The following is a 25,530-nucleotide window of genomic DNA, read 5'->3' as shown; positions in this document are numbered from 1 at the left end:
CTTGTAGTAATTTCAGTGATCTGTAGTATATTTGTGTGAGCGTGCGTGAGTGTGTGTTTTGTGTGCGTGCAAGTATATGTGTGTGTACATACCACACATATTATAAATAGATATTTAAGTTCTACTTAAAAGAATATTGCAATTTGCACATCTGGAAAGATAGTAACATGATTTATTTTGTTTTCTGCCAGCACAGGACAGGGCCGAAAACCCGATTTTTACTGAAATGTAGCAGTTTCTTGACAAGTTTGCTCGGTTCGCAGGTCTGTTGGGTTCATTTTCATTAGGAAAATCAGGAAGCCCCTTTTCAGGGGGTTTGAATCACACACAAACACATAAAAGTAGGATTGTGCACGGTGCTGTCGAAGTGTTCGCGTCATAGGGGTAGATGAAGTCATAGCCTGTAGCCTGCATACTTGTTGAGTCCTTTGAGTGGCCACACTCAAGTTAGCTTGGGTAGGTGAAGATCTGGCAGGAGGATGGGTGGTAGTAGAGAATAAAAGATGGACGGATTGATTTAATGAGTGGTGGAGGGCGGGTGGGTGAGTGCACCCCATAAACAATTTGAAAATGCTTTATTTTTTTATAATAAAACAGGGTTTCTCAGATCAACACCACAACCGTGCATTTTTTCTTTTTTCCATTTGACATGACGTCTCTGTCCCCTCAAAGTGTGCGTGTTTGAGTTTTACTTGGATTGTATGTGTGTGGATGTATCTGCTTTAACCAATCAAACTTGATATTTTCGTTGTGTTCAACATTTATTTTGGGCCAAAAGGTAGAAATAAGATGTGATATTGTTTGTCCATTGAACCACCCCAACAACACGACTGTCAATGGCGAATCAGTCTTGCGTTTGTTTTGTTTCTCTGATCTTTCGCTTTTATCCGTCTCTTTGTGTAATGATCAGTTACAGATTCGTTGCTGCTCATTGCTTCGATCATTTTACAGTCTGCCTCCTTCTGGTTGCACAGTGCGGTTCCACGTACACACGAGAAGCATTCCGAACAACGGCACGTAGCAATAACCCTTAGTCTCTAGTGCTGAACCAAAAAAAAACAGAGAACTGGAAATCAACGCCAGACCTTCTGTTTGACCTCAGCAAGCTGTTTTTTTTTTATCCTCTTTAGGTTGATTTGCGGTTTGCACATCCAGCCCTCAGTAACTTCAGGGAGAAATGTAAATTCATATGCAGTGACAAAGTCTGTCCCCTCCTAGTCATCTTAACCCGTAATCGATAGTGACCTCCAGATGCTCTTCAGGTGCCCATACAGAACCAGTACGCCTCTCTCAGAGTATGTTTACCCAACTGCAACCGTTAGCTACCTTCTGTTGCCTGGCATGTACGTGCGACCGCTTTCTCACCCGGCACACCCGCTATAGTTCAAGAACGTTGTTTTCTTTTCTCTCTTTTTATCTGTCTCTCTCTCATTCATAGCCATAGAACCTCGACAGTATTTGTGATACTAACCCTAACCCTAAGTGAAAAAGTCCATTATAACTATTCACCTATGATATCTATTAGAGTCAATGTAAATTGACATTTCAACCCATTTTACTTCCATAATGTGATGTATTTCAGAGTTACAAGGATATTCAATCAAGAAAACTGGCTTTTCGAACCAGAATGCATACCAAATTGACCCTTCGCAGGGAGCTTGATTGACAGGCGATCTGACCAATCATAAAGTCATATCTGCCATTTTGTCTGACAAACAAATCAGACAGTAGAGTAGATTAACCTCGGTGGACTTAAACTTGAAAAATTGTGTGTATTTTGACGTCTTTCCGCAGTTGAAATAAAATACCTTCCCATTTCCATTCATGTTTATTTTGTGCTTTGCATAAATATGAAAAGATGATTGGTTCACGTGCCGCTTGAACTGAGGCGCTACTGTGATCTGTCACGGCGCATTAGAGAGCTACAAAATTATTATTTATTGTTTGAATTTCTTACAAAATGGCAAAATGTAAAAGCTGAGACTTTGTTTCTTACCGGAAGTAGCCTGCTCTGTCTTGTCTGCTGGCACATTGTCAGTGTCTACTTTGCTCCGCAATGTATTTTTCACTGCGTGAGAACATAATGTATGGCGTGAGAGTGGCATGACTTATCGGACATAGCAAGGGCACGGTTCTTTGCGAAGGGTCAATTGATCAATATTCATCCCATAGCCTTTCTAGCCTTAATGATGTCAGTGAACAAGTAAAGTTTTTTTATATTCTATACAATGAATCGCTCACAATAAGACCTGAAATGGGCATTGAGGAAGTAAATAGGGTCAATTTTGATTCACTTGTTATGAACCAGGACAAAAGCAATTGTAAATGTATAATTCCAGCCAGGTATGTTTTTGGTTTGCATTTGGACTTGAAGATGTTGCGACTTCAATCTGAGCATCCATGTCACTGATTGTCTCTCAAATATTGAGGAATAAGTCCAACTGCAGATGAATTAAACATGCTTGACGTGTGATGACCTGAATGAATGAAACATCACAGATGTTCTGTGCCGTCACATTTGATGGTCATCACAAACAAAGAGAATAAAAGATGCACATGGTACAGCTGGCGGTTTATTGTGCTGATAATGATAGTCTCTTGTGACCTCCATGCAGAGAGAGACGAGGAAAATAAGAGAACATTAAAAGTGGCAGACGCTGTTTTGACACTTTTTTTTTAGCATCAATGTCATTTAAAAACTCAAACCCCACTGATGACGTTCTAAAATCTTCTTCTGTTTAAGTTTGACATGTTACACTTGTAACAGTTCGTGCCATCTGTATGTAGCACTGTTTCTGTGGTTTCCATTCATATACCTTCTCCCTTAAATTGTATTGCTTGTTTAAAACCATCTTTAGCCTGTGGGTTTTATGATTTTATTTTGCTATTTCTAAGTGAATATGGCAAATATTGAGTTTTTACTTTGTAGTGAACCCCTGATCTATCATTTTTGCTTTTTTTTTTTCCTCAGTGTGTTTCATTCTCTTTTGCAGAGGGTGAGTTTGCTGTCTCTGACATTATGACAACATCATTTGCTTTTCTGTTAAAGGTCAAAATCTTTCCTTGGGCTTACTCAGGGATGAGAAATAGGTGTAGCATCACAAGCTGTCTGTCTGTCTGCCTGTTGTCCCTCTGACGTCACAAGCCCAGATCCTCACAACATGCAAGATACTGAAAAAAGACTGAGAAATGATTCATCGACCTCATCAAAGTGGGGACCACTTTTATAGAAACAAACAAAAACAAAATGCACATTTTTTTTTTGTCATTTATAGAATAGATAGACTTGATAATACTGTTTCAGCACTTTCTAATCCCGAGGAAGATGGGGTGAGAGTTTGGTGTCATCGCAGTTTCTCCCCTCCAATACGAATTCCCTCTGTCTCGGCCCGTTCCTGGGTCCAACGGGCTGAGACGAAGAGGACAGAGAGTTGAAATAAAGTTGGAATGGTCCTCTATGAACCTGAGATGACTTTACTTTTTGTTGTACTGATGTGTGCTCGAACACCGTCGTTCGGTTTTATTTGTTTTATTTTCATGTTGGTTCTATATTTGACCTTGCTTCATGTACTTTGGACTTAGTACTTTTGCTTCTGTCTCCTCTGTAGCACTCTTTTATCATGGTAGGAGATGAGAGAACGTGTTTTAATGAATGTTTTTAAGAGTTTTCGAGCGGCTCTGTGACAGCTCCCTCTCTCATAATAGGAGCACCGCTGACAATTTCCTTGTTTTTACTTTCATTTCTCTGGCACAAATGACAAAAAAAGACGAATGTTGGATTGCGAGTTTCAGCAGTTTGAAAAATAAATCTAAAGATTTTCTTTTCTTTTATTGTGGCTCTCATTGAAACGACGACAAAAAAAAAATCTTTTATTTTGAGTTTGCTTTTCTTTGAAATCACTTGTAAAATCAGTCAGGATTTCTCTGTTCAACTTGACTGTTGTTTGACATCTTGCCAATTGTCCAAACCGCTGGATTAATAACCTCAGGCTGAGAATCTTCTACAAGCCCACACTATGGTTTTGTTTCACCCTAACTAACTGATGTATGGGCTGCTTGATATGGGTATTGTAACTAGTCTTATTGTTAATTCTATAATTAATATATGAGCATTCAGCTAAATCAGTGCTGGATAGTGAAAACAGTGCACACTCCTTAAAAAAAGGAGGCATGCCCGGCCCTCGTCTCAAGACGTTTTAGTGAGCCGGTAAACTGACAAACACTTCCTCAGAGAGAGGTACGTCCTGGGTTCTGTCATCCTCATCTGGCCAGGCGCAGGAAAGAGACTCGTGCAACCATCCTCTGATGAATGCTGAGGAGTATTTGTCACTGTTGGGTTGAACTGGACTCTCAACCCTGGTTGACCACAAAACTAAATGCCAGGGACGTGTTGACCATCACAAGCCTGAACCGACTCATGTACAGATGCTGTTTTCACATACCCGATGTCACCTTCACGCATAGCAATCGACAGCCTCGTAACATGTGTATTTATCCTTCAGAATTTGTTCAACTACATTCTCGAGATAAAATATCTTCAAAAAAAAAAAAAGGTCATTTTGTAATTCTGGATTTCTTGCCGATGAATGCTTAACAAGATGTCTCTGTAAAATTGTACTCTGTAAAATCTTTTTAGGCCTAATTTTAACCAAGTATGTTTTGTGTAAATTGGATTCTGAATGAACGGTGGAGGTAGTTTCTCAGCACTTTGAATAATCGCCCCGTGAGTTTAAAGCTGAGGCCAGGAACGCAAGCTATTAGCCAGAGGTGAAATAACACTATGTACTCCTTGTCAGGTGAACGGCGTTTGGTTATCATTAAATGTGCACGCATGTCCAGCCACCTCTTTTTTTTTTTCTTTTTTTTTCCCCCCTTTTGAGACTAAAAAGTGTTTTGTGATACACAGGAAGCCATTGGTCATTCCTCAGGACGGAGTGGGTTCAGATATAGCAGTAATACCCCGGGCTTGCTGGACTAGAGGTGTTGCAGGTCTTGTCATAAAGAGATTTGAAGTCTTCCATTGGAAGGGAAATGGAAGCTGTTTCTAGTTCTTTTTTCACTTGCCATTGGGCAGAAAGATCCACGAGTATAAAACCTCCGGATTGGACCTTTACCTACTGTTTGAAAATAATGACTGGGTGGAGGCATATTGTCAGTGTTGTTGTTTTCTCCATAGCTTCAGTGCTGTGGATTTACTGGACCTATAGTGTGTAAGACACCACGCAGAAATGTTGAGCGAGACTGTTAAAGAAAAATTGAATGTCACATCCAATCCCGAGGTTCTATTTTCTTGGAATTGTATCAGAGGAGTCTGGCCAGTAGCAAGAGATGGTCGTTAGGAGAGGAAGTAGTGTTTTGCACCTTATTTAGTAAAGGAAACTAGATAATAAAAAATATATATAAAGCCCTAGGTAGGAAATCATTGTGAAAGGCCTTTTTTTTTCTTCTTCTTTTGGTTCATTTTATTTCCATATGCGTGCATACTCTGTAAGTTGTGCAAAATATTGTACTTGCACTAGCTTTTTTAAAAAGAAAACTAATATAAAAAAATTTGAATTGAAATTCTATTTTCTAATTGTGGTGTGTCTATTTATAGGATACACTCACGTTGTTTCTTGGATTTTTTGGTCCCTTTCTTTGATGGTGCTTGCCGGTTTTCTAGTTAGAACTTATTTCATTATTCTGAACAACAAAACAATATTTGATTCAGGTTGTGAACAAATTTGTTTAAAAAAGAAATTGTCTGTACACCAGTACAAGTTTATTGTTGCAGTATACACGTACTAATAAAAATTATAGTGCCAATTGCAAACTGCACCCTTTTTGGAGTTTGTGATTTGTGAGAATGGGATTTCAAAGGTGTTTTTGTCAGACAGCGTGGGACATGACCATATACTCGCAAACAATTGCACACAGAGGTATTCCGCAGGCTTCTTTGACTCCAGTGCACCTAGTCAATGGAGTGTGGGTGTTGGCGGCCTTGAGTATTCGCTTCTGTTCCGGACTGGATCATTCATTTGAAAAAGTGTAGATGCAAGACATTGAGATCTTATCAGACACTGACTAACCCACAGTTGACTGGGAAATAGTTATGACTGATACAATAAGCCAGACCGATTCAGCTCTGTCTGCTTGTCTGTCCTTGTGTTTACCATTTAGTTTCAACCACAGTACAGTAGTCTAAAAAGAAGGTAAGTTGATTAATACAATTCTGAATGTACACACTTAATTAAAAAATATGAAATACACAATCATTGTGGATCCAGTGGGATTTGCTTGGGTTCCTAACGGAGTGCAACAGTTGAGTTCCAGGAGAAAAAAATCCCATTCATTTTTAAAAATGTATAAACCATTAAAGACAGACCTACTGTGAGCTACGAGGTCGTTAATCGATAGTGTATGCATTATATCAACTTATTTTTTAAATAATTACATTCAACAGTGGAATTACCCATGATTCTCCAGAGAAATCACCACCAAGTCCCCGCCCACTCCAATGAAGCAATGTAAATCAGTCTTCCTATGCTCTCAAATGTGTAATGCATATTTTACATGAAACATAGTGTTGTTTCTGTATCAACATTTGAAATCAATAGTTTTATATTTCTCGATTGTTTTTATTTTGATTGCATTTGCAGTGCTTTATGGGATTGTAGTTCATTCCCCTCATGTTCTCAGTCTTGTACCTTTGCCTTTTTATCTGATTTTCAAGTACTTTTTTTTGCTATTTTGCTCAAGTTTGTAATCTTGTGTTTGACCTCATAGCTGGTTGGTTTGGTTCATGTATTATAACTCTTTAACAAAGACTTTTTAAAAAATATCCTTATGTGAAAAATGAAACTTCGGGAACAGAGCGTTTTCTTTCTTTCTCGTTTCATTCAAACTCAATTGGCGCCATCTTGCTTTTCAGTTATCAATTGTAGTAAAAATTACCTGAGAGGACTTCGATATTTCTGTTACTGTAGTGTATAGGCTGGTTGTTTTGTATGTTTTAATGGACTGTTCTTTTCTTAGCATAATAATAGAATTACATATAGTCAGTCATTATTCCAAAATAACATATTTGATCACATAATTGACAAAAGTAAAGCTTTTTAAGGCATAAAACATCCACATTTTCAGTCAGATGTTTATTCCTTAATATGTAATGTTTTACTCGGAATACATTTAACAAGGCATGTTGAAGAAATGAGGTGCAGCCGTTTTCACATTCCTCTGGTCTGATATGACATCCCACCACACCCTCTGTACAATCACAAAGGAAGCAGGCCAGCAGAAATAGTTCACAACAGTACACAATGCACCACTCGCTGCTCAAATCAACTCACAGTTACGACACGCAGGGACTAGATCTTAATGTGGCAGAGAATTTTCTCTGCTGGTGTTTAAATTCTCCACTAACATGCATTTCTTTCTCTCAAACTCTCAAACTGTCATGCTGATTGTTACACTCTAGGGAGAGAATGGGTTGCATAGTTACAAAGAATGACTAAATTTGCCCCAGCATTGTCCTGTTTTCTTATTCACCCTCTGTCTCGTACAGATGCAGACACATTGCATACTTTAGAGAACTTGAAATGAACAAAACTGAGCCATGCTTCAACATAATTGGTTTTCCAAGGAAATGCACTGGTGTACAGCAAGGTTCCCGAGCGAAACCGTATCCATGGGTCTGTCTGCATGAGTGTAATAGCGTTTTGAGTGAGTTACATAATGAATCAGATACTGTAGATTCGTGAATCTAAAGAGCACACAAAACTGGAACTGTTTATGAACATTTCTTTCTTTTTTCGTATATATCTCTGGACTGCCATTTAAAGGGACAGTGCGTCCAAATTCACAGGATTATTTTCAGTTCATCTATTCCTTAACTTGTGAATCTGTATTTGTGAGTGTACATGTTTTTAGCGTGCATGGCTAGGTGAACATTTGGCTAGACTGCTGTGTGACTCTGATGAAGGTCGTCCTGCGGCTCAGTTCTTTGAGTTTGGCAGCTCCTACATATGTGCAGGTGGACCGCAGGCCACCCAAGATGTCCCTGATGGTGTTTTCTACATCACCTTTGTAGGGCACCTGTACCGTCCTGCCCTCTGATGCCCTGAAATCACATAAACAGATGTACTGTACATGAGATGCTCTACAATATCAGTTATTTTTCTAGTAAATAAACCCCAAAATGAATAGCCATAAATATGCCGTATGAAAACATCCTCACCTGTACTCTGCTACCCCTCCGACATACTTCTTCATGGCGGTGTCTGAACTCATCCCGTAAAACAGCTTGAACTTCTTGCCATCTTTTTCAATGATTTCACCAGCACACTGATCGTGCCCCGCTAACATTCCTCCCAGCATGACAAAATCTGCCCCAGCGCCTAATTTAACATTCATTATTAGATACAATAATGCTTTATACCTAGTTGGACAACAATATTATCTGAATTACAGTATATTAATTATAATATCCATTTTTTTATATTATTAATATCTGAATTTACCAAAAGCTTTAGCAACATCCCCAGGGCAACTGCAGCCTCCGTCCTAGAAAAAAAAAACATTTACTACAAACTCTTATAGCTATATAAAGTCATATAAAATGCAGCACAGTTGCAAAGCACTCCTATAGCTCAGTTGGTAAAGTATGGATGCAATGTAAGTTGCTTTTGGGTTTAAAAAAATGTTAAACTTATTTTAAAAGAAAAAATTATTGGTTCAGTTATAAATAAATCTCCAGAAAGTTTCTTCAGGATTGCTACCAGAACTGACAAACTTGGGAATGACAAACAAGCTCAGGTGTCTCATTAAAGAAACACACTACTAAGAGTGTTTTGTTTTTAAATAAAATAAGGAATGACATTTTTGTATGGCAAAACCCAAAAATAACTCAGCATTTTAGCACTTCTGGTTCAATCGTTCTAAAATCAATGTTTTTTTAAACAAGTTTTTGGTTAAATGGCTAAAAACAAGGTACATCAGTAAACAAAATATATATATTTTTAAACCTGAGAGGTGGTTGCTAACAAGTAGCTAAATGGGACTACAAAGGTTGTCTAGGACATTAAACATTATCACACAGAACATGAAAACTTAACTCGCTAGTCAGCTTTTACAGCCTTCTTGTGTTTAGAATTGCACTCTTGCAAAATATTCTAAATCAAACTTGATTTTTTTTATTTTTAAAAGAGTCTAAAAGAGTTGTCGGAAGCTTACTGGTGGTTCGCTTTTTACTTCTGGAGGTTTTTATTTAGGCTTCAAAATTAATGAACGTTGTGTTCATTTGTGAAGATTATCATAATGAACAAAGCATGTAAGAGGCATAAACTCTTGTTGGACACAGAGCTTGTTTTCTGCAAAAAAAATTCAAAGCCAATGGAAATTCCTATTGGTTTTTGTCGAGGGAACCTCCAGGTTGGCCTACAAAAATACATCATCACTGCAACACTCTATTCTAAAAAAAAAATAAAAAAATGCACCAACTGGTATGGTGTTAATGAAGCCTTTTAGTCTTTCTGAAGGGGCACATAAAACTGAAAAGGAAGGGAATCACTGGAATTGAATTGAGGATGCTGCCCTCTTGTGGTAACGTGATGTCATTGGTTTGTGGGTTTCATGTCAGTCTAAGCATTGCATTACAGCATGCTAACAATGATACTTACAGAGATGATGTGTCCTTTCAGTCCATGGGCCGAGTCGGCACACTCGATAACAGCGCTCAGCTGAGGATAACCCACCCCGGTCTTAATGCGTGTGGTGCACACAGAACCTGAAGATCACAGTGTTTTTAAACATCATAAACAAGCTCCAGATTTAGTAATATGTAATTTAATTTAAAAAACAATTGTATTTAATGCATATGTGTGACAGTGTAGGCAAATCTAATCTGATACCTGGCCCAATGCCCACTTTAATAATATCAGCTCCAGACAGAATGAGTTCCTCCACCATCTCCCCCGTCACCACATTTCCCGCCTAAATGACCAAGATTGTCTTATATGGCATTTGTAGGTCACACAAAATAAATATTAGGCATTTGTTACGTTTTGTTTGGTCAAAAATCTCACCATGATGGTGTGCTTTGGAAACCTTTCCCGAACTCTTTTTACAAACTCCACAAAGTGTTCAGAGTAGCCATTGGCCACGTCCAGGCAGATGTACTGGATGAGAGGAATGGCCTCCAGGATGCTGCACAGTTTCTCCAGATCCGCCGCTCCACTGCCCGAGCTGGCCGCCACATGCTGAGGATGAGAGGAAAGATGCTTTAGGCTTCAGTGATTCAAATGAGCTGTCTATAAAGCTTTTGTATGATTTATATTACTCCAGTTGCATTGCATAATTTGCTGTCATTCTATTCTGATCAAAAAGGCATTTTAAATGGGAAAATCAAGTGGTGTGTTTGTATTAAATGTATGTTAATCATGGTACTCTCGATAATGGCGGAAGACTGTCCTGAAAGAGAACATGTCACATGGACTATTTTAACAATGTCCTTACTACCTTTCTGGGCCTTGAATGTGTCAGTTCTGACTCTGCATAGACTCTGCTGTCTATGCAGAGTCAGAAAGCTCTCGGATTTCATCAAAAATATCTTAATTTGTGTTCCTAAGATGAACGAATGTCTTATGGTTTAGGAACGACATGAGGGTGAGTAATTAATGACAGAATTTTCATTTTTGGGTGCACTATCCCTTTAATGTGATTGCTGTGGCATTGCTAGGCAGTTGCTAGAGTGGCTAGTTCTGTGTGGTTTATAATATGTTGTTGCTATGTGGTTTTTTGATGGACTGTACCACTTAATTAAACAGCTTTTGATTAAGAAAGGCAAGAAAGCCATTTTTGCCCATTCACCTCAAGGCACTCTGGATGACTGGCTGCAAAAGTCTTCCACTCCTCCAGGGAGTAGTGCTTCTGGATGGCTGTGAAGAGTGTGTGCTGAAAGACAGAGCAGAGAGACGTCTGAGAGGACAGCGAGTGTCTGGCACTGAGACAGACAGAAATATAAGAGCCTCTTGATCCCAGTGCATGGGAACAGGACACAGCTAATTATGTTTCAGTGAGATCTTGATAATCACAGAGATAAAACATAGTAAAACAAGACTTTCCTTGGGTTGTATTGCAAAGATACAGGTGGTGTGTTTCATCAGTTACTGTGCTTTGTTTAAAGAAGCACTCACCTTGCTGAGCACCTGTGCCATCTCAAAAGTGCCGGTGGTGTCCATGTTAGCAGCGATGATCGGGATGCCATTATAAGTCTGCTTTGAGTTCCGGAATGTGAAGGTCCTCTGCAGGTCAACCTTCAAGAACGAAACATGTGAAGGAAATTACTTTCCAAACATACAACAGTACAGTACATGTAACAGTCTGAAAAGCCTCATTTTAATGGATAGGCTCATAATCAACCCAAACAATCCTGTGTTCCTGTCCCTGAAACCCATCCAAACTGCACTCAAATATATTACCACTAAAATTCAAATATATTTAGACCCATTAAGCTGACACATATCCACTGTAACAACTGAAAGGGAGTCATTCTCCGTGTCTAGCAGATGTTAAATGCAATTTTCCTAGCCAATAACAATTATTTTTATGTTTAAGCAACTGATATAACGGTATCATCCAATATGAAGAAGAGTTTTAATTTAATGCTGTAGAAACAATTATTATATGCTATTATATTGTTTGTTTGTTTTTTTCTGGATCATCCAAAAGCTTGAATAACTACAAGAATGTGTCTGTGAAGTTTCAGCTCAAAATACATTTATTATTCCATGCTGCAAAAATACCTTTTTGAGTGGAAGCAAAAATATGCTTTTTTTGTATGTTTCTTTAAAGGCAAATGAGCTGCTGTTTCCCCGCCCCCTTTCGAGAAGGGGCTGTGTCATAGATATCAATTCTTAAAAATCAGAATATAACAGCTTGTAAACAATGTCACGTAATGTCACATTTACTTCAGGAAAAACATATTCGGTGACCAAATACTCGTCAGTCAGCTAGAAAATTTAACTCTAGAGAGGAGCATTTTGTTATATAAATGCACCATATAACATATTTATTATACTTTTTACTGTTCTTCAAAGTTTAATTTATGTTTGAATAAATCCATCAAGTGTTTATGACAGCCACCATTTAAATGTTTATATTTCAAAAAAGGATTGGAGTAGAAGTATAATTATGTAATTTTAACTTAATTATTATAAAAAGCTTCATTGAGTGTAACTGAATCTATACAAATCAGTTCATTTTAACCTTCAATATAGTAATATAGTACAAACTGATTCTCATGTATTATTTTACAGGATTAGATTTTTTTCCTTGAGAAAATTTGGCATGTAGGCCTACTGTACCTGATACATATCCAAAATAATCGAATCGAATCGAATTGCAAGCTTGTGAATCAGAATCAAATCGAATCATGAAATTTGTGTCAAAACCCAGCCCTAATATTTAGATGCCACGTGTGACAGCTCCAGCCATGTCAATGCGTCTTGGAATGTTCTATGTGTTGTCATTCACAGTAAAAATCAATGAGTTTTCCACGATGCCACAGCATTACGCAGCATCTGGTTCTAAAATCTGTTGAAATTTAAATTCACGAAGAAATGGCATAAACTTTCACATGTTAGAATGTGTTCGTTTTTGATACTAATATGTATTAACTCAATATTACAGGTTTTTAAAAGTCTTTGTCTTGTTATATCGTGTTAGTTCAGCAAAATTCTCTGCTGAAGTGTTGCAAATATGGATATTCATACATGCGTATAACTAGTTGCAATGCAGATGCACAATCTACTTGCTCTCCAGTGTTGTTCACAGACTGGCTTTGACCATTCCAATACGGCGGATGGCTAAGATATACCGGCCCATAGAAACAGCCGCTAATAAGGCAACAAAAACAGTTTGTTTTTGATTATCATCTCTATTGAGCTCATGTGACGTTGAAGTTTATTCTTTTTATGTGCTTAAAAAACCTTGTCAGTTTAAACTTATATAAATTTTTTGAGCGCACACACACATGCGCATGTGCAGAAAGATTGCTCTTTCACGTCAACTGTCTAATAGGTCAAGGTCAAGTTTATTTATATAGCACCTTAAAAGCAACAAGTGCTGACCAAGGTGCTGCACAGCCAAAACACCAGAAATATCAACCAACAAAAAGAAAAATTATATATTATATATATAAAATTTTAAATCATTAAGTACTACCCTACAATACGTAATACAAACATCACCAAACAAAAGAAAACATAACAGAAACAAAACAAAAAGGTGTTTTCAAGTTAAGCAAAAGCCTGAGAAAAAAAGGGGGGGTGGTGGTTCAGAAACAGTGCTTACTGATATGAACAACTCCCTTTGGAGTGAACTTTGCAGGTCTTTTTCATGCAAAAACAGCAACATTACACTAAAAGAAGCTGAAAATGTAAAAAAAAAGCATAATAGGACCCCATATAATGTTCAGTGGATATTCTGAATAAAGTGTTTATAAGACCCAAAATTCTGATTAAAACAGGAATATTCCAGCTGTTTCATGCGGGGCATAGAGGAGAAACAATAATGTACAGTATGTGGAAAATAATGTGTTTTTTTAAACTTAAACCGCATAAACACATTTCATTACACCAAATACACAAAATAATGTTCTTTTTAGCAGCATCATATGACCCCTTTAATGAAGCCTTTTAGTCTTTCTGAGGGGGCGGGTAAAACTGAAAAGATAGGGAAACACTGGCATTGAATTGAGGATGCTGCCCTCTTGTGGTAGTGTGATGTCCTTGTTTTGTGGGTTCCCACCTCTCAGTCTCATGCATTGCATTACAGCATGGTAACATGCTAACAGTAGTGATAGCCATTTAAAGAGCCTCACAGAGATGATGTGTCCCTTCAGTCCATGGGCCGAGTCAGCACACTCGATAACAGCGCTCAGCTGAGGATAACCCACCCCGGTCTTAATGCGTGTGGTGCACACAGAACCTGAAGATCACAGTGTTTTTAAACATCATAAACAAGCTCCAGATTTAGTAATATGTAATTTAATTTAAAAAACAATTGTATTTAATGCATATGTGTGACAGTGTAGGCAAATCTAATCTGATACCTGGCCCAATGCCCACTTTAATAATATCAGCTCCAGACAGAATGAGTTCCTCCACCATCTCCCCCGTCACCACATTTCCCGCCTAAATGACCAAGATTGTCTTATATGGCATTTGTAGGTCACACAAAATAAATATTAGGCATTTGTTACGTTTTGTTTGGTCAAAAATCTCACCATGATGGTGTGCTTTGGAAACCTTTCCCGAACTCTTTTTACAAACTCCACAAAGTGTTCAGAGTAGCCATTGGCCACGTCCAGGCAGATGTACTGGATGAGAGGAATGGCCTCCAGGATGCTGCACAGTTTCTCCAGATCCGCCGCTCCACTGCCCGAGCTGGCCGCCACATGCTGAGGATGAGAGGAAAGATGCTTTAGGCTTCAGTGATTCAAATGAGCTGTCTATAAAGCTTTTGTATGATTTATATTACTCCAGTTGCATTGCATAATTTGCTGTCATTCTATTCTGATCAAAAAGGCATTTTAAATGGGAAAATCAAGTGGTGTGTTTGTATTAAATGTATGTTAATCATGGTACTCTCGATAATGGCGGAAGACTGTCCTGAAAGAGAACATGTCACATGGACTATTTTAACAATGTCCTTACTACCTTTCTGGGCCTTGAATGTGTCAGTTCTGACTCTGCATAGACTCTGCTGTCTATGCAGAGTCAGAAAGCTCTCGGATTTCATCAAAAATATCTTAATTTGTGTTCCTAAGATGAACGAATGTCTTATGGTTTAGGAACGACATGAGGGTGAGTAATTAATGACAGAATTTTCATTTTTGGGTGCACTATCCCTTTAATGTGATTGCTGTGGCATTGCTAGGCAGTTGCTAGAGTGGCTAGTTCTGTGTGGTTTATAATATGTTGTTGCTATGTGGTTTTTTGATGGACTGTACCACTTAATTAAACAGCTTTTGATTAAGAAAGGCAAGAAAGCCATTTTTGCCCATTCACCTCAAGGCACTCTGGATGACTGGCTGCAAAAGTCTTCCACTCCTCCAGGGAGTAGTGCTTCTGGATGGCTGTGAAGAGTGTGTGCTGAAAGACAGAGCAGAGAGACGTCTGAGAGGACAGCGAGTGTCTGGCACTGAGACAGACAGAAATATAAGAGCCTCTTGATCCCAGTGCATGGGAACAGGACACAGCTAATTATGTTTCAGTGAGATCTTGATAATCACAGAGATAAAACATAGTAAAACAAGACTTTCCTTGGGTTGTATTGCAAAGATACAGGTGGTGTGTTTCATCAGTTACTGTGCTTTGTTTAAAGAAGCACTCACCTTGCTGAGCACCTGTGCCATCTCAAAAGTGCCGGTGGTGTCCATGTTAGCAGCGATGATCGGGATGCCATTGTACGTCTGCTTTGAGTTCCGGAATGTGAAGGTCCTCTGCAGGTCAACCTTCAAGAACGAAACATGTGAAGGAAATTACTTTCCAAACATACAACAGTACAGTACATGTAACAGTCTGAAAAGCCTCATTTTAATGGATAGGCTCATAATCAACCCAAACAATCCTGTGTTCCTGTCCCTGAAACCCATCCAAACTGCACTCAAATATATTACCACTAAAATTCAAATATATTTAGACCCATTAAGCTGACACATATCCACTGTAACAACTGAAAGGGAGTCATTCTCCGTGTCTAGCAGATGTTAAATGCAATTTTCCTAGCCAATAACAATTATTTTTATGTTTAAGCAACTGATATAACGGTATCATCCAATATGAAGAAGAGTTTTAATTTAATGCTGTAGAAACAATTATTATATGCTATTATATTGTTTGTTTGTTTTTTTCTGGATCATCCAAAAGCTTGAATAACTACAAGAATGTGTCTGTGAAGTTTCAGCTCAAAATACATTTATTATTCCATGCTGCAAAAATACCTTTTTGAGTGGAAGCAAAAATATGCTTTTTTTGTATGTTTCTTTAAAGGCAAATGAGCTGCTGTTTCCCCGCCCCCTTTCGAGAAGGGGCTGTGTCATAGATATCAATTCTTAAAAATCAGAATATAACAGCTTGTAAACAATGTCACGTAATGTCACATTTACTTCAGGAAAAACATATTCGGTGACCAAATACTCGTCAGTCAGCTAGAAAATTTAACTCTAGAGAGGAGCATTTTGTTATATAAATGCACCATATAACATATTTATTATACTTTTTACTGTTCTTCAAAGTTTAATTTATGTTTGAATAAATCCATCAAGTGTTTATGACAGCCACCATTTAAATGTTTATATTTCAAAAAAGGATTGGAGTAGAAGTATAATTATGTAATTTTAACTTAATTATTATAAAAAGCTTCATTGAGTGTAACTGAATCTATACAAATCAGTTCATTTTAACCTTCAATATAGTAATATAGTACAAACTGATTCTCATGTATTATTTTACAGGATTAGATTTTTTTCCTTGAGAAAATTTGGCATGTAGGCCTACTGTACCTGATACATATCCAAAATAATCGAATCGAATCGAATTGCAAGCTTGTGAATCAGAATCAAATCGAATCATGAAATTTGTGTCAAAACCCAGCCCTAATATTTAGATGCCACGTGTGACAGCTCCAGCCATGTCAATGCGTCTTGGAATGTTCTATGTGTTGTCATTCACAGTAAAAATCAATGAGTTTTCCACGATGCCACAGCATTACGCAGCATCTGGTTCTAAAATCTGTTGAAATTTAAATTCACGAAGAAATGGCATAAACTTTCACATGTTAGAATGTGTTCGTTTTTGATACTAATATGTATTAACTCAATATTACAGGTTTTTAAAAGTCTTTGTCTTGTTATATCGTGTTAGTTCAGCAAAATTCTCTGCTGAAGTGTTGCAAATATGGATATTCATACATGCGTATAACTAGTTGCAATGCAGATGCACAATCTACTTGCTCTCCAGTGTTGTTCACAGACTGGCTTTGACCATTCCAATACGGCGGATGGCTAAGATATACCGGCCCATAGAAACAGCCGCTAATAAGGCAACAAAAACAGTTTGTTTTTGATTATCATCTCTATTGAGCTCATGTGACGTTGAAGTTTATTCTTTTTATGTGCTTAAAAAACCTTGTCAGTTTAAACTTATATAAATTTTTTGAGCGCACACACACATGCGCATGTGCAGAAAGATTGCTCTTTCACGTCAACTGTCTAATAGGTCAAGGTCAAGTTTATTTATATAGCACCTTAAAAGCAACAAGTGCTGACCAAGGTGCTGCACAGCCAAAACACCAGAAATATCAACCAACAAAAAGAAAAATTATATATTATATATATAAAATTTTAAATCATTAAGTACTACCCTACAATACGTAATACAAACATCACCAAACAAAAGAAAACATAACAGAAACAAAACAAAAAGGTGTTTTCAAGTTAAGCAAAAGCCTGAGAAAAAAAGGGGGGGTGGTGGTTCAGAAACAGTGCTTACTGATATGAACAACTCCCTTTGGAGTGAACTTTGCAGGTCTTTTTCATGCAAAAACAGCAACATTACACTAAAAGAAGCTGAAAATGTAAAAAAAAAGCATAATAGGACCCCATATAATGTTCAGTGGATATTCTGAATAAAGTGTTTATAAGACCCAAAATTCTGATTAAAACAGGAATATTCCAGCTGTTTCATTAAAGTGGTGTACTGACTTAATCTGGTCATGCCAATAACTTTTTTAAAGTTTTGAATCAGTAACAATTATGTACTTGCCTACTTAAAGTGAATGTAATTAATATTTTTATTCAGCCAGGATATTAGATCAACAGTTATAATATTACAAAAGATGCCTGTTTCAAATAAATGCTGTTCATTTGAGCTTTCTGTTCATAAAATAATATTTAAAAAATGTATCACTGTTTTTACAAAAAATATTAAGCGGCTCAACTGTATTCAACATTAACAACAAATGGAAGACTGGAGTAATGGCTGCTGAAAATTCAGCTTTGCCATCACAAGAATAAATTACATGTTTCAAAATATATTAAAATATCTATTTTCTATTTTAAATTATAATGACATTTCACAATATTACTGTTTTTACTGTATTTTGATCAAATAAATGCAGCCTTGGTGCATTTATTTAAAAAACGTACTAGTATATATAATGTACTGTATATGTAATCAGAATATGGCCAAATTCTGATTAATATCATCATCCACAGCTAAGACATTGTGATGGGCTTAAGTCAATTTGTGCTGAATCAAAAACTGTTGCAACCTGATATGCACAGATGCTCTCAGGTTCTCCGAATCAGTTCTCAGTCATTTCCAGTTCCAGTAACTGCTGCAGTCACATCAGTCACACTACGCTGCCCTATGAATAAACGTCCTATTTTACTGCTGTTGTGCCGCAGGGAACAAATTCCCTGTTTTCCTATTTAAAGAGACATATTACAGATATTGCAGTCATAAAATTTGCATCCTCTTTCTTATTATTTGCAGGTTATACAGTAAAGAGGCCCTCAGCTGCTCTTCTATTTCAATGAGCCTGTATATCATCACAGCCACCGTTACGGCCATTATAGTGACAGCCATCAGATTAGCCATCCGCAGCGAGGTCTGACCAGCACTTTACGTCATCCTGCAGGGAAAATGCAGTGGAAACCTCTTCTGAATTCATCAGTAGAAACCAATAGGCAAAAATGAACAGAATATAGATGGAAAACACATGGATTCGGCTATAAGACTGGAAACTTAACCGGAAAAATACGATAATTACAGGCATACAAACCTTATCACAGTTTAGCAAAGGTGTTTATCAGCTAGATTTCTGGAAGAGGGCATTCCATATATACAGATGATCATGTAAGTGTATGTTTTGGTCCCATTATGAGTTGTGGGTGGGCCAAGTGTGACCAAGAGCAACACCACAGTGAATTCTGCTTCTATTGACATGGCACGCGTCAGGCCTATTTTTAAACATGTTTTCAAAGCACAAGCTCTCAGGTTGCTTTTCCTTAGCCTTAGCCTTTTCCTTTCGACCCTGAAAACTTGCTTCAGAACACATCAACACCAGAAAATAATGAGAAGCCAACACATACTGGCATCTGTTGATCAAGCTTGATCAGTGGTGGACAGTAACCAAGTAGTTTTACTTCGTTACTGTACTTAAGTATATTTTTCAGGTATCTGTACTTTACTGGAGTAGTTTTATTTTGAGTAACTTTTACTTTTACTTCACTACATTCCAAAGCATAATATCGTACTTTTTACTTCACTACATTTCATAAAACTTATCGTTACTCCTTATAATATATCACGTGCTCCGGGACACAGAAGCGGTGTCTGATTCATGAACTGATTGAAATGATCCATTTAGTGCGAGTCTCCAGTGAACTGAATTCACAAGTAAGAACCGGGAGATTTTGTGAGCGCGCGCGTCTGATGCTGTTAAAAGTAAGTTACTAATGTCGAATTTTAGGATTAATTATTGTAACTGAAAATCATATTTAGGTCAAAGCTATCAGTTGTTTGTGAGCTAAATCTGCTGTAAAGGGTGATCTGTTTAAGCCCACAGAAATGCTTGAATGCAAACACATTAACATCAGAGTCTCTATGTTTTAAGTCAAAAAAACATTAAAATAACACAGATTAAATAAAATAACTTATGCACGTTCATCTTCCCCGCTGCTGTAATGTTAGCAGTTTTACTGCATGTAGCAATTTATAGTATAAATATTTAATGTAATTACTCAGTGCCTATTGTTTATATTCATTAACTTGGAAGTTTCACTGTCAACCAGGTGAATTAACATTTTATTCCACTGTATATGTGCATATGGCTTACAATAATCCTGTCAACTTTCAAAAAATGTATTAATAATGAATATATAAATATATATTAATGAATAATTTTATATGACTAAGTTTGTGACTTATAAGTGCAATTTATATAATAAATATTATATTATATTATAAATATAATATAAATCATATAAGTTTGCTTTAGACAAACTTTACATTGAAATTACAATTCAACTTCAAGTAATGGAAAGCCCCAAATTAACAATCTGAAACTGACATTTACTTCTGATGTGCCATTCAGTTAGTCATTTTTATTGAGCAATTAAATTCTATACAATAAAAAAATGTTTATACAATTGTTTTTTTAAAACAAGTGCAATACAAAATTCAGGCATGTGATCAGCGAAGGACAAAAAAAATCAAGGAAACATAAATGTATAAATATATTACTATTGCGAAATAACATTGAACTGCAAAATTTGAAATCCTGAGTATTTAATAATAAAAACATTTTTACAGAACAACATTAAAATTACAATGATAATATATATATATATATATATATATATATATATATCTGTTTTGATTTCAGTTCTCATTAAAGATTTGGGAAGATGGATGTCACGTGTTGTGTTTTCAAATGCACAGACATGGAGTTTAAATGAAGTATTTACTATAAAAAAAACGATTCAGTGCATCAGAGTATGTATAATTAAATCAAAGACTTTGAGATTTGATAAATCACACCAACTGAGAAACATTGTTTCATATACTCACCATTGCCAATTTTTACTCTCATTTGGTGCTAGACTGAGATGCTAAGGGCTTTCCACACACAACTGATAGGTTGGGAGTAATCTATGCATACAGATGCATGAATGCATTTAAAAACATAGCATTTCACAGCTTGTTTAGTAACTGTTTCACGAGTGCGCCTGCCCATTCGGTCCTGCTAGATAATGGTAAACAAACTTGGCTTGTTGTACTCGAGGGAGGCTCGAACTCAGAGTAAGAACCCCTCTCTATGGATGTACGCAGTGGAGGAGGAAAAGAACAGAGAAAGAAAAGAAATGGAGGAGGAGAAGGGGAGGCGGAGGGATGCCGGAAGTATTGTCGCTTGGACGGAGCAGCGACTGCTGCTTATTCACGCTCGCAGCAATGATTGACAGGACTGAAAGATTAGGCTCCTCCCGACCCTACGTTTGGAACTTTATTTAAGGCCATTCTAATGTGTCATAATTTTCAAGTAGGAAAATATGTGGGGAAAATCACATCCCTGAGAATCTCATTAAAATGTACAAAATGGTTTTAAAAGCTTTAGGCCACCTCATCCAGCTTGAGGGTCCAGGCATCAGCGGGTGTGAAAGGCAGATCAGGCAGCAGAACAATCAGACCTGTTGTCTGTAGAGGAGCCCATTTTAGAGGCTCAGGGTTCCCCAGCAAAGTCACCTGAACAGAGATGCAACAGATATTTCATTGATATCTTACCAAAAAAAGAACACTTTTTTTTCTAAATAATGATGAATTGAAATATTTACCACTGTGTTGTAGGAGGTTTTAGGCATTAAAAGTTTAAAGGAGTTCTGCATGGGATTGGAGGTGAAGATCGCATACACAGTGCTGCTTTTTGACGTATACCTGGAATTGAAGGAAAATTTCAAACACTAAAATTAATGAGGCGTTCACCGCTTTAATATATACACAATAGGGCTGCACGATAAATCGCATACGATATTTAACGCGCATCTTATCAGTAAAGCCGGTTCTGTAATCAGCGGTAAATCTCCATCAAGTGCGTGCTTTCACATTGAGCAGCATTAACTACACAGAGCCGTTGTTCACTGACGAGCTGCGCAAAACCACGTTCATATTTGCGCGATTTTTTGCGCAGCTCGTCTGTGCACCACGTCTCTGTGTAGTTAATGCTACTCAATGTGAAAGCACGCACGTGATGGAGATTTACCGCTGATTACAGAACCGGCTTTCTGACAAGATGCGCATTAAATATCGCATGCGATTTATCGTGCAGCCCTAATACACAACATGCTAATTAGAACTAAACTAAGACTGCAGAAACAAGCCGAGCAGAAACAAGCAAAACTAGCTTACAAGAAATCAGACTCGACAGATCAAGATATATATAAATCATTAATGACAATCAAATGATCATATGAACATGTCACAATTTCAGGGTAAAACTGTGTTTACTCTAGATTAAGTGAGAATAAGTACCCAGAAGTCTTAGCAGAGTTTTTGAAAGGCCCATACAGTGAATGGGCTCTTACAATTGGTCTTAAAGTCGTTATTTTAAGCAGCGACTCATGAATCCTCAACTATAATTTTCTCACATGGCTCCTGTTATACTCATCATGGTCTCTAGGTGACACTTTTTCACTGTAACCACAAATGGATTTTCTGAAAGTTTTTCAAAGGAACTGTAAGGCACAGACAGATAAGAGGAAGTTTAAAAACATCAACACACCAGACAGGAACTGTAGCATTCTCAGCCTGAACTCTCCAAGGCTTAGTTGCATAGATGGCTTCACCATTGACCTTCAGCCAGGCTCCAATCCCTCTGAGACGTTCCTCAAAGACAGGTGCAATCATGCCGTCTGATGTTGGCCCCACATTTAACAGGTAATTCCCTCCTAATGCCACGACGTAAACCATGTCCTGTGGTCACAATATATGACAGTCATTAGGCACCATATGAACTTGCATAAGTTTTTGTGTCCATATGTTTTATTCATATTATATATATATATATTATTTACAACACAAGAATCTAGTAATATCATCTAAGGCAAGATCTTTGGTCTATTAGCAACACATCTCACCTTTATAATGGATGGTAGATCCATCACTTCACTTAGCTTCATGTCTAAATATTCTTAAAATTAAAAGTTTGTTGTCATTTGGAAGTGTGTAGGCCTTCTTGCATTATTATGCTGTTGCATTATGATTATATATTCAGTGGCATAAAATGGTCTTTAAAATTACAATAATATCGCTTATCGCAATTATTTCTGGGGCAATATATCGCACAACAAAAAGTTGTTATCGTGACAGGCCTACATCTAAGGCAAGATCTTTAGTCTATTAGCAACACATCTCACCTTTATAATGGATGGTAGATCCATCACTTCACTTAGCTTCATGTTTCGGCGATACCCCCATGATATTGTGTCCACTGACTGACATTTCTCCCACTTGTGATTGGGCAGTTCTCCAGGAGTGAACTTGTCAGCACAGTTGTAATAACCTCCATGTTTACAGTAACAGCCCAACCCCCATCTGTCATTGGTCACCACCACATCCTGTAAAGAGTGAAATAATGCAGGCATTACGATCTGAATTACAATTTGAGACAGTTTTACAATAAGAACAACATGATGCAATGATCTCACTTTGACCGGACTGTCGTTGTAGAGCCAGGCTAGGAATCCTGTAGAGTTCCAATAAGTGTCAGGTGCTTCCCAGTCCCCATCTGACCAAATCAAGTCCGGCTTGTACCTGAATCATCAAAAACATCACCAGTTAACTTCCATAAATGTCACACCATACATGTAAAGGTTGATCTTTGCACAGACAAGTCAGGCTTATATCATAAATGCTCTTCGTTCTCCAGCCTGTTTCATCACCTGACTGATGCAAATTTACCTGTTGACCAGATCGTAGAGCTCTGGCATGGCTTTTTTTTCAACAAACTCCTGGGTCTTGAAACCAGACTGCTTGTCACTCAGGTAGATGGGATTGAACCATTCATACAGTGAGTGGTAAAGTCCATAATGTAGTGATCTAATATAAGAAATGCAACATTTTTATATAAAATTCAGGGGGGAAAATGTATGCAAAGCCTTACTGAGATGTAAGAGCAGGCATGGTCTTTTTTAATTTGAATGTGCAGAACTTTCTGTGCTTCCACTGCAACAAAAAAACTCTTTAAAGACAAACCTACTGTGAGCGATGATGTTGTTGATCAATGGTATATACTTTTGTTAAGGCCATCAGCCCACATAATGTAAACTTATTTTTTAAATAATAATGTTAAACAGCAGAATTATCTTTACATATTACATTAGATGAAACACACACATACACACATATATACACACACACGTGTGTTTGTGCAATAAATGTAGAGATATACCAGTATTACACCTGCAATGCTTTTATTAGTAAGTTCAAGGAAGGGTTTTCTCGGTTATGTTGTTTCTGTAAACAAGAGTCAGAAACAATTTTATTATTATTTTTCAGGTATATTCAAGTTTTGTTAACCATTTTGAGCTCCGTCACAAAATTATACAAATACCTGGTTATAAATGCGCTCTATTTGAAAAAATATCATATTCATAAAGTAAAATAATGTCAGTTTTACTAAATATTAGATTGTTTTCCACAGATTTTTTTTAATGATGAATTGAATAGCTTTATTGAATAGGCTAACTGATGTTATAGTTATAAGATTGATTTTTGTTGTTGTTGTTGTTGTTGTAAGATGTAGGAGGTAGCCTTATGCATATAGTATTGTGTATGTTGTCAATTTTACCCGATGGAGAAAAAAAAGGAAGTAGCTAATTTCCGGTTGAAAAGATAATGTAGCCTTCGTAATCGTTACAATTAGCATCAATCTGCCCTACAAGCACGATACCTCTTTCTTATCGCAGCACCCAAATCTCCAACCAGATCCCTGTGAGGTCCATTATCAACAGAATTCCAATTCCAAGAGGTCGGGGAACCCCAGTTTGTGAACCCCTCGTGGTGTTTGGATGTGAGGACCACATATCTGCGCAGAATGACAAGCATAAATATGAAGAACTCAGGAAGCATCACTGCAACCCCATGTTAAGTACATACTTTGCTCCTGAAGCTTCGAAGATATCAGCCCACTCATCAGGATCAAAAAACTGCGCGTGGAATTCAGGTGCGAAGTCTGTATAGCTGAATCCAGGAGGGTAGTTTTTGGTCATGAACTGGATATAGCTGGGGCTTTGTGCTGCCTTCCAGTACCACCAGAACCACTCGCTGCCGAACGCAGGCACTGAAAACACACCCCAATGCACGAAGATCCCGAACTTCACCTCATCGTACCATTCAGGAAGAGGTCTGGCGTCCAAACTGGCCCAGTCGGGCGTATATCGAGTCCCGAGAGATGATGCGCATGATAGCAGACAAAGAAACAGCGATATCTGACTCCGAGTCACTTGCATGATCGATCACAAGTGAAGTTCACAGACGTGCAAGCCTGTGATCAGCAGAAGTGACTCTAGCGCGAATGTTAGTATGCACTGACTTAATCACTAAAGCGAGATTTCTGCCGACAGCAGGTTTGTATTTGTATTTGTGAATGACATGTTCTCCCGGCGCCTATTTATACTATAGTCGCACCGGTAGTGACGTCATGGCTGTCGCCGGCCAACGAGTTGGTGTTTTTCAATGTATGCTTCAGACACGGGTCACGACGAGGCGTTCCCCATAGCAACCCCTAGAGGACGCAGTGTCTCGTTCCCTACTCAGGGAACCATGGTTACATAAGTAACCTGAGACGTTTATCATATGCCATCCAACATGTGACTACAACACATGACTTACCTGCAAAACCACTTGTCACAAGGGATGTGGAACCCAATAAAATCAACATTTGTGACCCTGCCTGTGAAAACCTAGCTAAAGTATTTTTTTTTTTTTTTTT

The 25,530-nt window shown here is 37.6% G+C and overlaps 2 protein-coding genes across 3 annotated transcripts; both read right to left on the bottom strand.

The window, feature by feature from the left end:
* Positions 1-7,115: 7,115 nt before the first annotated feature.
* On the bottom strand, positions 7,116-15,522 carry LOC107724294 (GMP reductase 1-like). 2 transcript variants are annotated; one of them, XM_016533149.1, is made up of 8 exons: positions 15,374-15,522; positions 15,048-15,131; positions 14,264-14,437; positions 14,090-14,171; positions 13,859-13,965; positions 8,499-8,541; positions 8,216-8,375; positions 7,116-8,098 (listed from the first exon to the last, which is right to left on the bottom strand). In XM_016533149.1, exons 1-8 carry the CDS (start codon positions 15,416-15,418, stop codon positions 7,918-7,920), a joined length of 876 nt encoding a protein of 291 aa, XP_016388635.1. In that variant the 5' UTR covers positions 15,419-15,522; the 3' UTR covers positions 7,116-7,917. The 2 variants fall into 2 exon arrangements, with proteins under 2 accessions (XP_016388635.1, XP_016388633.1); XM_016533147.1 differs by lacking the exons at positions 13,859-13,965; positions 14,090-14,171; positions 14,264-14,437; positions 15,048-15,131; positions 15,374-15,522 and adding exons at positions 9,657-9,763; positions 9,888-9,969; positions 10,062-10,235; positions 10,846-10,929; positions 11,172-11,320.
* A 5,231-nt stretch (positions 15,523-20,753) lies between these two features.
* Positions 20,754-25,175, bottom strand: LOC107724287 (tissue alpha-L-fucosidase-like). The gene is made up of 8 exons (XM_016533139.1): positions 24,696-25,175; positions 24,490-24,624; positions 23,499-23,636; positions 23,246-23,351; positions 22,955-23,155; positions 22,321-22,511; positions 21,377-21,476; positions 20,754-21,287 (listed from the first exon to the last, which is right to left on the bottom strand). Exons 1-8 carry the CDS (start codon positions 25,046-25,048, stop codon positions 21,156-21,158), a joined length of 1,356 nt encoding a protein of 451 aa, XP_016388625.1. The 5' UTR covers positions 25,049-25,175; the 3' UTR covers positions 20,754-21,155.
* Between the last annotated feature and the right edge of the window lie 355 nt (positions 25,176-25,530).

Source organism: Sinocyclocheilus rhinocerous, unplaced genomic scaffold (genome assembly GCF_001515625.1).
Source record: "Sinocyclocheilus rhinocerous isolate Xijiao unplaced genomic scaffold, SAMN03320098_v1.1 scaffold574, whole genome shotgun sequence".
NCBI classification, from domain to species: Eukaryota; Metazoa; Chordata; class Actinopteri; order Cypriniformes; family Cyprinidae; genus Sinocyclocheilus; species Sinocyclocheilus rhinocerous.
The sequence above is the reverse complement of the archived record's forward strand: the minus strand, read 5'-3'. Positions and strand labels throughout refer to the sequence as shown.

What these genes read in the sequence shown, in the direction of transcription:
- LOC107724294 (XM_016533149.1), bottom strand. Translation starts at nt 15,418, where the DNA reads ATGGACACCACCGGCACTTTTGAGATGGCACAGGTGCTCAGCAAG. An exon ending in GTCATCCAGAGTGCCTTGAG is followed by an intron (nt 14,438 to 15,047) that starts GTGAATGGGCAA and finishes TCTCATCCTCAG; the next exon opens with CATGTGGCGGCCAGCTCGGG. An exon ending in TAAAGTGGGCATTGGGCCAG is followed by an intron (nt 13,966 to 14,089) that starts GTATCAGATTAG and finishes TGTGATCTTCAG; the next exon opens with GTTCTGTGTGCACCACACGC.
- LOC107724287 (XM_016533139.1), bottom strand. Translation starts at nt 25,048, where the DNA reads ATGCAAGTGACTCGGAGTCAGATATCGCTGTTTCTTTGTCTGCTATCA. An exon ending in CTCTACGATCTGGTCAACAG is followed by an intron (nt 23,352 to 23,498) that starts GTAAATTTGCAT and finishes TTGATGATTCAG; the next exon opens with GTACAAGCCGGACTTGATTT. An exon ending in AATGCTACAGTTCCTGTCTG is followed by an intron (nt 21,477 to 22,320) that starts GTGTGTTGATGT and finishes CTTCAATTCCAG; the next exon opens with GTATACGTCAAAAAGCAGCA.